This window comes from Oryctolagus cuniculus, chromosome 19 (assembly GCF_051225735.1).
Source record: "Oryctolagus cuniculus isolate XC-2025 breed Fujian yellow rabbit chromosome 19, ASM5122573v1, whole genome shotgun sequence".
NCBI lineage: Eukaryota > Metazoa > Chordata > Mammalia > Lagomorpha > Leporidae > Oryctolagus > Oryctolagus cuniculus.
The window spans coordinates 9,209,930-9,223,414 of NC_142885.1; the positions used below are offsets into that span (position 1 = coordinate 9,209,930).

Consider the following 13,485-nt stretch of genomic DNA (forward strand, 5'->3'; position numbering starts at 1 on the left):
CCATCAGCTGGTTCATTCCCCAAATGGCCACAACAGCCAGGGTTAGGCCAGGCCAAAGCTAAGAGCTTCATCTGGATCTTCCACGTGGGTGCAGGGGCCCAAACACTTGGGCCATTCTCCACTACTTCCCCAGGTGCATTAGCAGGGAGCTAGGTTAGAAGTGGAGCAGCCAAGACTCGAACCAACGCCCATACAAGATGCTGGCTTTGCAGATGGTGGCTCAATCTGTCACGCCACAATGCCATACCCCCAAATAAACTTTTTTAAAAAATCACACTCTGGGGGTTGGCACTGTGGCGTAGCAGGTAAATCCGCTACCTGCAGCGCCGGCATCCATATAGGTGCTGGTTCAAGTCCTGGCTGCTCTACTTCTGATCCAGCTCTCTGCTATGGCCTGGGAAAGCAGTAGAAGATGGCCCATGTCCTTGGGCCTCTGCCCTCACTTGGGAGACCCAGAAGAAGCTCCTGGCTCCTGGCTTCATATTGGCATTGCTCCAGCAATTGCGGCCAATTGGGGAGTGAACTAGAGGATGGAGGATCTCTCTCTCCCTCTCCCTCTCCCTCTCCCTCTCCCTCTCCCTTTTTCTTCTCTCTGTGTAACTCTTTTAAATAAATAAATATATCTTTAAAAAACAGAATAAAAAACACACTCCGTGGACAGGTATTTGGCTAGGTTACACTCCCACAGCCCATATCAGAGTCCCCACTCTGCTCTCCATCCCTGCTTCCTGCTAATGTGCTCCCTGGGAGGCAGTGGTGATGACTCAGAGTTCCTGCCACCCAAATGGAAGACAAGATTGAGCTCCAGGCCCCTAGTTTTGGTTCAGCCCAGCACCCATGCACACCCATATGGGTATTTGGGGAAGGACCTGGCAAATGAAAGAACTCCGCTCCCCTCCCCCAAATAAATAGCAATAATTTTTTCTGCCAGCAGAGGGCAGCAGATCCGACCGAGTGGACCAACACCGCCACCAGCAGGGACTGGACACAGGACATCTTCATGGCTAGTGCTGCCCTAGGAACTGGCAGTTGCAGCCGTGGCTGAGACCAGCAGAAAGTGTTGTCCATGGAATCTGCTGCCTTATTTATCTGACACCTGACTCAGTGTCCAGAGCTGGAGCTCTGCTGGCTGAGCCAAGCCTTGTGTACACCTGCTCATTCCATTGCAAGGGAGGCTGCAGAGGGCAGGGTAGGAGGGGGCTGTCCTGGCTGTTTCTGCTTTCGTGGGGGAAGGTCGGGATTCTCCAGCATAGAGAGGGAGGGAGGCGAATGTCTTTCAGACACAGCTCTGGCAGGTGGGGTGTGGGGGAGCGATGGGCCCACCGAGGCTGGGGTCTACCCAGGCCCGGGTTCCAGACATGTCGAGAGCTTTTCCAGAGGTAAGAGATGAAGCCTGATTTGACAACATCCAAACCCCACTAGCGATCCCAGAGTGGGGAGTGCCATAACTGACCGGAAGGGTGACACACATCCCAGCATCGACCACTCAGCACACCTCGCCCCCAGCCCACCAGCCTTCCTCCACCTGAAGGATAGCCAGTGTCTCAGCTCTCAGTTTAAAGCCCCTACTGCAGACCTCAGGACCACACTCCTGTCTTCTGCGGCCCTTTTTCTCAATCTCAGGGGAGGAGCCCATCCTGGCCCTCTCATTGGCCTGTGGCTTCACCTCCCCTGGGCACGGCTCCAGGCCCCAGGGAAAGACCTGCATTTCCTGTCCAGTACCTTCCACCCAGGCACTATAGCAAAGATGGTGCCTGTCCTACTGTCTCTGCCACTCCTTCTGGGTTCAACGGTCCCCCAGGGGACCCAAGCGGGTGAGTGGACGGAGCGAGGGATGAGCCCTGGAGAAGAAGGGAGGGAAGACGCAGAGCAGGGTGGATGGGCTGGGAGAGGGCACCAAGGGCTGAGGCTCTCCCTGGCTTATGAATGTTCAGGCAGAAGAGATGCAAACTTGTGATTCCTGAATTGTGAGTGTTTAAAATTCATTACTTTTATAAATTGTCAGAATAAGACACTCACGTTTAGAATATTGCCATAGTGTACAGTGAACTCTGCATGAGTCAGAGTTCTCTGGAGAAACAGAACTAACAGGATGTGTATTATATACAAGGGTTCCGTGGAAGGGGTGGCCAGTGTGTCTGCATTCTATACTGGAATACCCGAGTTCAAATCCCAGCTCCAGCTCCCAATTCCAGCTTTCTGCCGCCCTGGGAGGCAGTAGGTGATGGCTCAAGTAGTTGAGTCCCTGCCACCCACATGGGAAACGAGTTGAGTTCCCAAATCCTGCATTTGGCCTGGCCCAGCCTCGATCATTGCAGGCACTTGGACAGTGAACCAGTGGTGGAAGATAGAAATCTCTCTCTCTCTTTCTCCCCTAAATATTAAAAAGTAAAATATCTAAATATCTGTGAAATATTTGATAACTTTATTTTAGTACAAAAAATTTGGAATCCTCGCAATTTTTTATAATATGCTTTATGTATGAGAAATCTTCAAAAAGTTTATGGAGATGGAATTAAAAGATAAGTTTATTTGGGCACAAAAATAGTTGAAATCTATACATAATTTCTTCCTAATACTCATCTTTCATGAATTTTTTGAAGACCCTCTCATATACATGTGTATTAAAAATTTCTAGGGCCAGCATTGTAGTACAGCAGGTCAAGCCACGGCCTGCAGCACCAACATCCCATATGGAACTGGTTCAAGTCCCGGCTGCTCCATTTCTAATCCAGTTCCCTACTAATGTGCCTGAGAAAGCAGCAGAAGATGGCCCAAGTGCCTGGGCCCCTGCACTCATGTGGGAGACCTGTATGAAGCTCTTGTCTCCTGGCTTTGGCCTAGCCCAGCCCCAGCTGCTGCAGTCATTTGGGGAATGAACCAGGGGATGGAAGATTCTCTCTCTCTCTCTCTCTCTCTCTCTCTCTCTCTCTCTCTCTCTCCCCCTTTCTCTATCTTTCTCTTTCTGCCTCTCTGTAATTCTGCCTTTCAAATAAATTGTACCATAAGAAGCTTATCTCTTAATTTGATTTTCCATGAACTTTCTGAAGTACTGTCATTGGGAAGAGGGGCTCATATAATAGAGAGAAGGGGAGGTTTATTTTAAGGAACTGGCACACAAGTGTGAGATCTGGCAGTCCTAAACCTGCAGGGCAGGGCAGAGGATGGAAACCCAAGAAAGAGCTTGAGTCTGAAGGCAGAATTCTTTCTTCTTTGGGAGACTCCAGTCTTTTCTCTTAAGGTTATCAACTGATTGGATGAGGCCAACCCATGTGACAGAGGGTTATCTTCTCCACTAGAGGTGTACTGGCTTAATGTTAACCACATTTAGAAGCTAGTTAGCTTGTCCCACTTCAATGGGACAAGCACTACGGTGCAGCAAGTTTAGCCACTGCTTGCGACACTTGGGACACTTTGATCCCATGCTGGAGTGCCAGGATCAAATCCCACCTCTGCCTTCTGATCCAGTCTCCTGCTAATGAGCTAGGGAGGCAGCAGATGATGGCTCAAGAACTTAAAGTCCCTGCCACCCATGTGGTAAACCAGGATGGATTCCAGGCTCCTAGCCTTGGCCTGGCCCAACCCCAGCAAGCATTTGGGGAGTTTAGCGCAAATGAAAGAGTCTCAGTCTCTCTCTCTCTCTCTCTCTCTCTCTCTCTCTCTCTCCTTCCCTCCCTCCCTCCACCTTTCCAAAAAAAATGAACACATAAACATTTTGAAATAATAATTTCAGTACTTGATCCAGAAATCTACTATGTGACCTACATTATTCACACCCATGTGAGTAACATCATGAATTAATTATCAAAGTAATGATGGAAATGGATGGAAATGTCCCCCTCTCTCAGCCTCTGCCTTGCACCAAAATGCAAGATATACACTACTGAGATCCATACTAGTCTTAATCTACGCTGATCCATTCTGTATCATTTCTTGAGTTTTCTAGTAAATTCTCCATCGTATGCTTTCTACCCGTGTGTATTTATCAGGCTAGATTACATTATGCTCCAATGGTAACAAAACTTTTAGTGACTTTGCCCAACAAGTGATTTCTCACTCACATCAAGTTGAATTCAGATCCAGCAAGGTTCCTCTCCTCTGCGGGCTGACTCAAGCATCCGGGCTTTTTGCATCTCGAGACTCTTCCATTTCACCCGTTGGCCTCCATGGCCATCACCCAAGGAAAGAAAGGCAAGGAAAGCCGGCTCACGGGGCCTTGGCCCAGAAGAAACACATCACTTCCGTTTATTTTTCCTTTAGCCAGAATGTAGTCATAATGGCCCCAGTATACCTACAAGGTTTAAAAAAATATATCATCACCTTGTGTGCCGAGCAGAGGAACCAACACCGTGAAGGCAAAGGGTGGTCTCTGAAATATCATCCCCAGAATAAAAGCCGAGCTCTTCCGTCCGTGGTGTGAGCCTGGAAGCTGAGAAGGAAGAGGCCCCAGGCCAGGTCCTCCCTGCTGGCCCTCTGCGCCCCACAGTGGGAGTACTGTGTGTGGGCCCCACCCATCTGCATCTCTTCTTTTTCAGGTCCCTACTCGCTGACCTTTCTCTACATTGGGCTGTCCAGGCCCAGTAAAGGCTTCCCTAGGTTTCAGGCCACCGCCTTCCTCAACGACCAGGCCTTCTTCCACTATGACAGCGAGAGCAGGAAGGCAGAGCCCCTGGGGCCGTGGAGCCAGGTGGAAGGAATGGAGGATTGGAAGAAGGAGAGCCAGCTTCAGCAGGCCAGGGAGGAAATCTTCCTGGAGACCCTGAAAGACGCCATGAACTATTACAAGGAAAGTACAGGTCAGTGGGCTGCAGACCGCCTGGGGTGAAGGGTCCGGGCTCAAGAGGCAAGCGTGAGTGGACCAGAGGAGGAGCAAGAGGCACCCACAGAAAGGCACAGGCACATCCACATCACATTCTCCCCACCCCACAACACACCTGTCTCTCTCCTTTCCTACAGATATCCCCATTCTTAACCCAGGCCTCAACTCACATAGCAAGTGGTGTCAGAGTGATGGCACTTTTAAACAGGGACCTCTGACCTCCATATCCCCACCCATGTGAAGGCTGTTGGGGACATCGAGTGGAAAGTGAGCCAACATTGGGGCCAGGCAGAACTGACTTCATGTGGTGGCTGTTAGACAGTGAGCACGTTTCCTAGTTATTTGGTTTGAATTGGAGCCTTGAAACCTGCCTCCAAGAAATTCTGCAAAATTTGTCTATATCTATCTTAATCCCTTAGCCCCTTGGCCTAGGATAGGTGCAGCCAGTAATATCTGCACAATTGAAATTTGTTAGCGTGAATAGACAAAGTACCTAGCATAAATCATGGCCCAGTGTGGTAGCTCAATAAGTGTTGGATTTAAAACCACAGACAGTTTGAGCTACATGAAACCATTCAGATCCTCCATCTATGAGCAGACATGGGAAAAGTCACTCATCCTGTGGTGTGAGGAGCTGATGGCAGAGCTACACAGAAGCAGCCTTTTGTGTCTCCCAGCCCAGCACTCTTCTTTCTGTAATACCCTGCCTACTCACATCATCCAGTCTCAGGCCTAGTGAACTGTTGATGTTAAATTAGTATAGGGAGAACTTGACTCTCACTGGGATTAAACAAGACAATAGGTCTGATCTGATTTCATCATCATTTAAAAAAAATCATCTATTATTTTTCACTTTATGTTTCTGTATGGGAGCAAACTGTTGAAATACTTACTTAAGGTATACTAAGCTGATCTTCTGTATATTAAGATAATCGAAAATAAATCTTGATGTGAATGGAAGGGGAGAGGGAGTGGGAAAGGGGAGGGTTGTGGGTGGGAGGGACGGTATGGGGGGGGAAGCCATTGTAACACATGAGTCGTACTTTGGAAATTTATATTCATTAAATAAAAGATTAAAAAAAAATTAGTATAGGGAGGGCCGGCGCCATGGCTTACTTGGCTAATCCTCTGCCTGCAGCGCTGGAATCCCATATGGGCACCGGGTTCTAGTCCCAGTTGCTCTTCTTCCAGTCCAGCTCTCTGCTGTGACCCAGGAGGGCAGTAGAGGATGGCACAAGTGCTTGGGCACCTGCACCCGCATGGGAGACCAGGAGGAAGCACCTGGCTCCTGGCTTTGGATCGGCGCAGCACGCCAGCCGTAGCGGCCATTTGGGGGGTGAACCAATGGAAGGAAGACCTTTCTCCCTGTCTCTCTCACTATCTAGCTCTACCTATCAAATAAGTAAAAAAAAAAAAAAAAATTAGTATAGGGTGAGGTTCTAGTGTAGCTCCTGAGTGTAATGTCCAAGAAGCTATATGGAATCCAAAGGCTTACAAAGGGAGACAAGAGTTATGTAGAAATCTGAAGGATGTAGAATGGGAAGTCTTGGTGAGAAAAATGATCTGTGCTGTGTGTCAGAAAGAGGTGTGGGGAGAGCCCACAGGTTCAGGAAGGACACTGGAAGAAAGTTGGGCTGACAGGAATAGAAGTGTTGGCCTGAAAAATGATGAGTAAAAAGGATGAAGAGATACAGTGAATCAGGGTACTAGAAAAATAATAAGAGGTACCATTTATTGAGCACTTACTACATGCTAGGTACAGGTATTAACACACTTAATGCTCACAACAACCCTCCAAAATAGTACCATCACCATTGGCTTTTCAGAGATGAGAAAAGTGAAGCAAAGAGGGGTTAATTGCTCAAGTCTATGCAACAGGCCAAGTGGGAGTGGGGACAGTTCTGGGATTTGAGCCCAGAGAGCGTGAGAGTCAACAGCACTAATCGGTTTTGGATAAATGCCTACTTTCATAATTAGAATGGAGAGCTTGTGTTCCCCTCCCTAAGGAGGGCAATTTCCGAGAGCCATTGTTAATGGGGAGGGGATTGAGTCATCAGAGATTTGGAATGACGATATCAACCACTGGGAACAGGAGAAGAGGTTGTCAAATTATGTTTACTCCAGTGGTGATATGAATTGCACGTGGAACTAAAATGAAAGAGATTGCCACAATCTGTATGAAACCACAAATAACTTCTGCTTAACTTGGTAATGCACTTGGGTGTGTTGTATCGGGTTCCTAGGAAAACACTGTGCATTCAAACATGCTTCCCTATGACACAGAAGAGCTAGAAATCTGTCCACAGTGTGTAGCTCTCTGAAGTTCCCTGGCTGGAAGAATGTAGCTCATCTCCTCGTCAAAACACACACACACACACACACACACACACACACACGTTATGTAGAAATCTGAAAGGTATGGAATGGGAAGTCTGAAAACCAAACAAGAGTGTGTCTTTCTGCTGTAACCTATTTGCCCCAGAAAGAAACTGCATAAATTGCATACTTAGATTTCAGAAACCTTTCCTCCTACTGAGTTGCAAAGTATGTGGGCATGAGAGTTTTTGTTTGGATGGAGTTGGCCTTAGGCTGACTGGCTCCCTGTGGGGTCTGGGGAGGCTTCAGGGTCTCACACCTTCCAGGGAATGTTCGGTTGCGAGCTCCAGAATAACAGAAGCAGTGGAGCATTCTGGAGATACGCCTACGATGGAGAAGACTTCATCGAATTCAACAAGGAAGTCCCAGCCTGGGTGGCCTTGGACCCAGCAGCCCTGAACACCAAGAAAAAGTGGGAAGCAGAAAAAGTCTATGTGCAGCGGGCCAAGGCGTACTTGGAAGAAGAGTGCCCGGGGATGCTGCAGAGGTACCTGAACTACAGCAGAACTCACCTGGACCGACAAGGTACTTACTGCTTCCCATGGCCTGCTCCCCAGTACTGGGCTGAAAAACAGAAGACAGTATCAGGCTGGGAGGTCAGGGGAATGTCTCAGGCTGCTCCCATCTATCTGGGAAGTCCCTTGCCTCCAGGCTTTTACCTCCGTCATTCCTTCCCTGGGAAGACAAGATCTGAGTTCCAAAAAGAATATTCATCAGGGGTGGGCATTAGGTCCAGTGGTTAAGTTACCACTTAGGACACTCAAATCCCACATCCCACATTGCAATTCTTGGGTTCAAGTCCCAGTTCTAGTCCTGATTCCAGCTTCCTGCCAGTGTGCACCCCAGGAGGCAGAAGATGATGGCTCGAGTAGTTGGATACCTGCCACCCACACGGGAGACTTGGATTGAGTTTCCAGCTTCCAGTTTCTGCCTGGCCAAGCTCCAGCTGTTGCCGGCATATGGAGGATGAGCCGGGCCAGGCAGAAACTGGAAGCTTATGCAATGCAGGAGGGGAAAGTCTGACAAACAGAGCTGCAGGCAGAATGAGGAAGCTGGGCTGGGGCTGGAGGAGAGAGCCCTCCAAGCCCATTGAAGTTTGGGGGAAAACAGTGAAGTGCATGGGGCACTCACAACTTGTTGCCATCAGAAGTGAACACAGGATGGGGCAGAGTGGGGTTGGGATATCAGAGCAAGCACAGACATTCCGTGACCCAGCAGGAAACGCTCCAAAGGGAGCCACAGCCTTCCCCAGTCTTTGTAAAGGTTTCTTGGTAGAGGCAGGTACATGAGCAGAGAGCTTAGAGCTCTGCCGATCACTGACATCCAGGGAGTGGGGGATGGAAGAAGTCACAACACGCCCTCAACATCCACATCTGTCCCTTCACAGAGCCTCCCTCCGTGACAGCCTCCAGCCACATGGCCCCAGGACAGAACAGGACCCTCAAGTGTCTGGCCTATGACTTCTACCCACAAGGAATTGGTCTGCACTGGACTCGGGCTGGGGAGATGCAGAAGCTGGAGTTGGAGAGACACATTCTCCCCAGTGGAAAGGGCACTTACCTGTCCTGGGTGGTGGTGGGAGTCCCCTCTCAGGACCGAGCCCCCTATTCCTGCCACGTGGAGCACCGTAGCCTGGCCCAGCCCCTCACATTGCTCTGGGATGAGAGGCAGACAGCAAGCGCTGAAGACAAAGTGGAGACCCCACGGCCCCAGTAGCCATTCTTTCTGCCTGACATGAGAGAGCAGAACATTAGAAATCAGCATCAATGACATCAACAGCATAAAGAACAGGTGATGGGTCTGGAAACAGAGGCTTGGATTCCAGGCACGAGATGATTCTCCCCACCAAACACCTCATCCCCCAGCTTCCCCCTCCATTGTATAATCTGGAAAACCTAATTCACAGTCATCTCCTTGAGTAGCACAACAAAGAAAGGTATTTTTAAACTCTAAAATGCTGTAAAAATATGCCTCAACTGTATCATCCATCCTATCCCCAAGCATTTGATTCATCTGAAAGACTTGGAACTCACTCAAAGCGATGTGCACAGGGCATCTTGACCCAGGGTAGCCTAGGCATGGTTTGGGCCACTTAGACCCTGGGCATTATTCAGGTGCCCACTGCTAACATCCATGAATATGGCGATGGCCTGTCTGGCTGGGAGGTCCTACAACTCTGTGGCCTGTTTAACACAAACTCAAAAGCTCTTCTGTGCCTCAGTTTCCCCAGAACTCCCTTGCTCCCTATGCGACACAGCCCTCCACTCTACCTACCGAGCCTTTCCCGTGCCACGTTGGCCTTGGACCACACACAGCCAGGGCTTATTTGACAAGCCTTATCTCTCTAGGGCACACTTCCAGAGAAGTGGGAATCAACCCCAGTGCTCTTGGGCTCCCTCCAAATCCATTTGAGTGTGGTTCCTCATCTGAGTCACCCCCTCCCCACCACCATTCAAAGTTCACACCCCAAATGACAGAGTGGAACTCTCACATCTGACCTTTCTATTAAGCTTCTCCTGGCTCTGGCTGTGTTTTTTCTTATGTGAAAAGAACTTCCTATTGCATCCTGGTCCTCAGCCTCCCACTCTGGATAGCTCCAGAATCAGTCCTCCAAGTTGAGTTTCTTGAAAAAATCATTTCCAGACTTCAGAATCTTTAATCAACCACCTTATCTTTATTATTTGAAGGCTATGTTTTTTTAAAATATATCCCCTGGGTCCAATTTGAAAAATTAAAGCTGAGAAACCCACATTCCCCTTTTCTGGGAAAAATATGTTTTTAGCTAAACAGTAGAAGACCACAGGAAAGAGAATCCAAATAGTCAAGATGGGAAAGTATAACAATTGACATTTTAAAATGTGATGACACCTTGAGCAAACAAAAGGAAACAGGATAACCTTTTCGAGTCAATGTGGTAGTCAAAGTCCACATAAACAGGTCAGGGGCTAAGCCAGATTAGAAGGCAAGATGTGAGATTTGGCTCCATCTATGATAGGAGAGACATATGGGGGTGGACAAGAGGGAGGAAACATCAAAATATCCAAGTCCTGGCCAAGTGTCGGGGAGGAGAGAAGGACAGAGGGGCCCAGAAACCTGCAGTAAACTTCCTGGAAGAAATCAGACTTCAAAGCAGGTGTAGAAGATTAAGACAGCTTGCCAAGAAGAGACTGACAGATTGTTCTTAATCACTGGGTGTGAGACGGCTGAGAGGATAAAGTCACACAGACCTGACAAATGTAGATGACCTGGGAGTGGGGCTGGATCCTGGGCATCAACAGGGCACACCAGGGAGAAAAAGGGAGTCCAGAGAACCAAATGAGGGTCCCTCGATGGTCACCTCCTGCTCATTCAGTGAAGTACCACCAACTTCAAGTGCAAATTGAGGAGGTCCCTTTAATAATTCTTCAGTCTCCTAGTACTACCTTAGTACTCCTCAGGGAGAGTTCACCAGGTGGACTGCAGGGATGGGACACACCAAATTAGGCAGAAGACACCAACCTGTATTAGACTTACACAGGTTTCCTATGAAGGTCCTCCTAATTTAGCTCAGTTATGCCTTTTTTTTTTTTTTTTTTGGACAGGCAGAGTGGACAGTGAGAGAGAGAGACAGAGAGAAAGGTCTTCCTTTGCTGTTGGTTCACCCTTCAATGGCCGCCGCGGCCAGCGCGCTGCAGCTGGCGCACCGTGCTGATCCGATGGCAGGAGCCAGGTGCTTCTCCTGGTCTCCCATGGGGTGCAGGGCCCAAGCACTTGGGCCATCCTCCACTGCACTCCCTGGCCACAGCAGAGAGCTGGCCTGGAAGAGGGGCAACCAGGACAGAATCTGGCACCCCGACCGGGACTAGAAGCCGGTGTGCTGGAGCCGCAAGGTGGAGGATTAGCCTAGTGAGCCACGGCGCTGGCCTCAGTTCTGCTTTTTCAACCCTATTTCCCACTCAGTGTTCTAGCCAAGTAGACCTTATTGTTTTCCAATACCTTTGCTCATGTATTTATTGATTTATCCAAGAATTCAGTATTGAGTATATATTGTATACTTGACACTTTCATAAGCACTAGAGACTCAATAGAAGAATGTGGGCTCATCCTGCGAGGCCCGTGCACTGCCAGCATGGTGGGGCGATGGTGTTCTTCGACAAGAAGCACCGGAGACAAGTCTCGGTGAACATGTCCGCTTTGTTAACGACCACACACACCTTTTAAAGGACAGGCAGAGGGGCATAGCTAATTCAGTGCAACACTAATTCTATAGGATACCAATATTGGCGCCACTATGCTTCACCAATCAGCTTGAAGGTCACATAATTAGGGTAGCTTTCCAGGTGGGCCTGGGCCACACCCAGGAGGAGTTTACCTGATTGGTGAGGATGGGGGTTGGGGAAATGCGACTGGGGCTCCCACTACCTGCCAGCAGTCAGGTTGTGGGGTCCTTCCTGGGAAGCATGGTGCGCCATGCCCTCTCAACCTCCTTTAAGGGCAGGGCAGGCAGATCGCCCGCCAGGTACAGGATCACCCAAAGAAGAAAGCAGGTACAATTATTGGATCTCACTGATTATACTGATGGAAACAACACCAGCTGGTCCAGCTCAAATCTCACCTCTTTCCATGACCCTGATCATCAGCTCCAACACATACCCTTTCCACACTGAGTTTCTTTCAGATGGACATATCCTGAAAGATTTCAAGGAAGACAGCATTTGCGTGAAGCCAAAATTCATACTACCTAAGTGTATCAGGTTTTCCTATGCAGAAACCCTAGACCACCCTCCTACTCATGGTCTTTTTTGTTCTTCCTATGGAAAAGAAGGGAAAAGAAAAGTTAGAGAGGAGGGATGAAAAAAGGGTAGGAAAAATACAGAAATCGGCCGGCGCCACGGCTCACTAGGCTAATCCTCCACCTTGCGGCGCCGGCACACCGGGTTCTAGTCCCGGTCGGGGTGCCGGATTCTGTCCCGGTTGCCCCTCTTCCAGGCCAGCTCTCTGCTGTGGCCCGGGAGTGCAGTGGAGGATGGCCCAAGTGCTTGGGCCCTGCACCCCATGGGAGACCAGGATAAGTACCTGGCTCCTGCCATCGGATCAGCGCGGTGTGCCGGCCGCAGCGTGCTGGCCACGGCAGCCATTGGAGGGTGAACCAACGGCAAAAGGAAGACCTTTCTCTCTGTCTCTCTCTCTCACTGTCCACTCTGCCTGTCTTTAAAAAAATATACAGAAATCAACTTTGTCAATTCCTGAATCATAACTGAGAGTTTTTTATTGGTCTTCAGAGTTCAGTGCATCTGTCCATCACCCATCTGCTCATTTGACAAATGTTTGCCGAATGTCTCTATGTTCATATGACAGAGAGATGAACCAGAAATAGATCATCCCACACAATGATGCTTAAACTCACAAAGGGGACTTGGAGTCAAACCGGGGAGAGTTTTAAATGACATACTGGGGAGTTTGATCTTTATTCCGAATACAACATTCAAAGGCTTTTGAACAACACAGAGGAATGATTAGAATACTAATCAGAAATTAGAGTTAAATGAATTAGAGTGTTAGAGGAGAAATTAGGCACAGAAAGTCCCTCCTTCCCAAGCAGACATGACTGTGATAGTAGCATTGCTGAGTGGTGCTGATGGCACCACTTTTCAGTCTTGGCGATTTTACGCTTGGTATTCCACTGAAATACTCAATGCCTTACTCAGGCTGGAACCAGAGAAGAGGACTGGATTAGCAGCCCCTAGAGCAAGAACACTCCACAATGGGCACCCCTTCCTCTCATCCCAGCTCCTGAATTGCCACCCATGTTCTCTCCAATGAGAGATTTGCACTCATGCAGAGGGTCTATTCAAGGAGCCCTGGACTTGCCCAGGGCTAGAGGGAACCTGTATTCTCCCCTAGTAAGCTGAGTGGCTTTGGCACACATGCCCCACGCATGTTGACAAGCCCTGCCCTTTCCTACCTCCACCTCCGAGAAGTGGAAATGCTTTCTAGCTGAGGGTTAATAAGTGCTATAGATCATTCTTAAAAGTAAGACCTGGAAAATACAAGAAGCAACCCCAGGTGGCACAAACCAAAGAGGTCCAACAGAACCTTTCCCTGAAGCCTCCCTGGGAGACAGCTCCTGCTACCTGTGGCTGGCCCGGAAGATCTCCAGCCATCCTCACAGGGTGCCTCTTCCCTCGAGCATGCTGCCCTGCCTTTTATCAACCTGTTATATTTCATTTCACTTTCTCTTTCTCTCTTCAGGTGTAGAGGTGAAATTCATCCCAACTTTGATGTACATAACTTACCAATATTAGCAGCAT

General features: G+C 48.9%; 1 protein-coding gene across 1 annotated transcript; it reads left to right on the plus strand.

The window, feature by feature from the left end:
* The first annotated feature begins 1,727 nt into the window (after positions 1–1,727).
* AZGP1 (alpha-2-glycoprotein 1, zinc-binding) lies at positions 1,728–9,150 on the plus strand. Its single transcript, XM_002721874.6, has 4 exons — positions 1,728–1,814; positions 4,536–4,796; positions 7,445–7,720; positions 8,583–9,150. Exons 1-4 carry the CDS (start codon positions 1,748–1,750, stop codon positions 8,909–8,911), a joined length of 933 nt encoding a protein of 310 aa, XP_002721920.2. The 5' UTR covers positions 1,728–1,747; the 3' UTR covers positions 8,912–9,150.
* Positions 9,151–13,485: the final 4,335 nt, after the last annotated feature.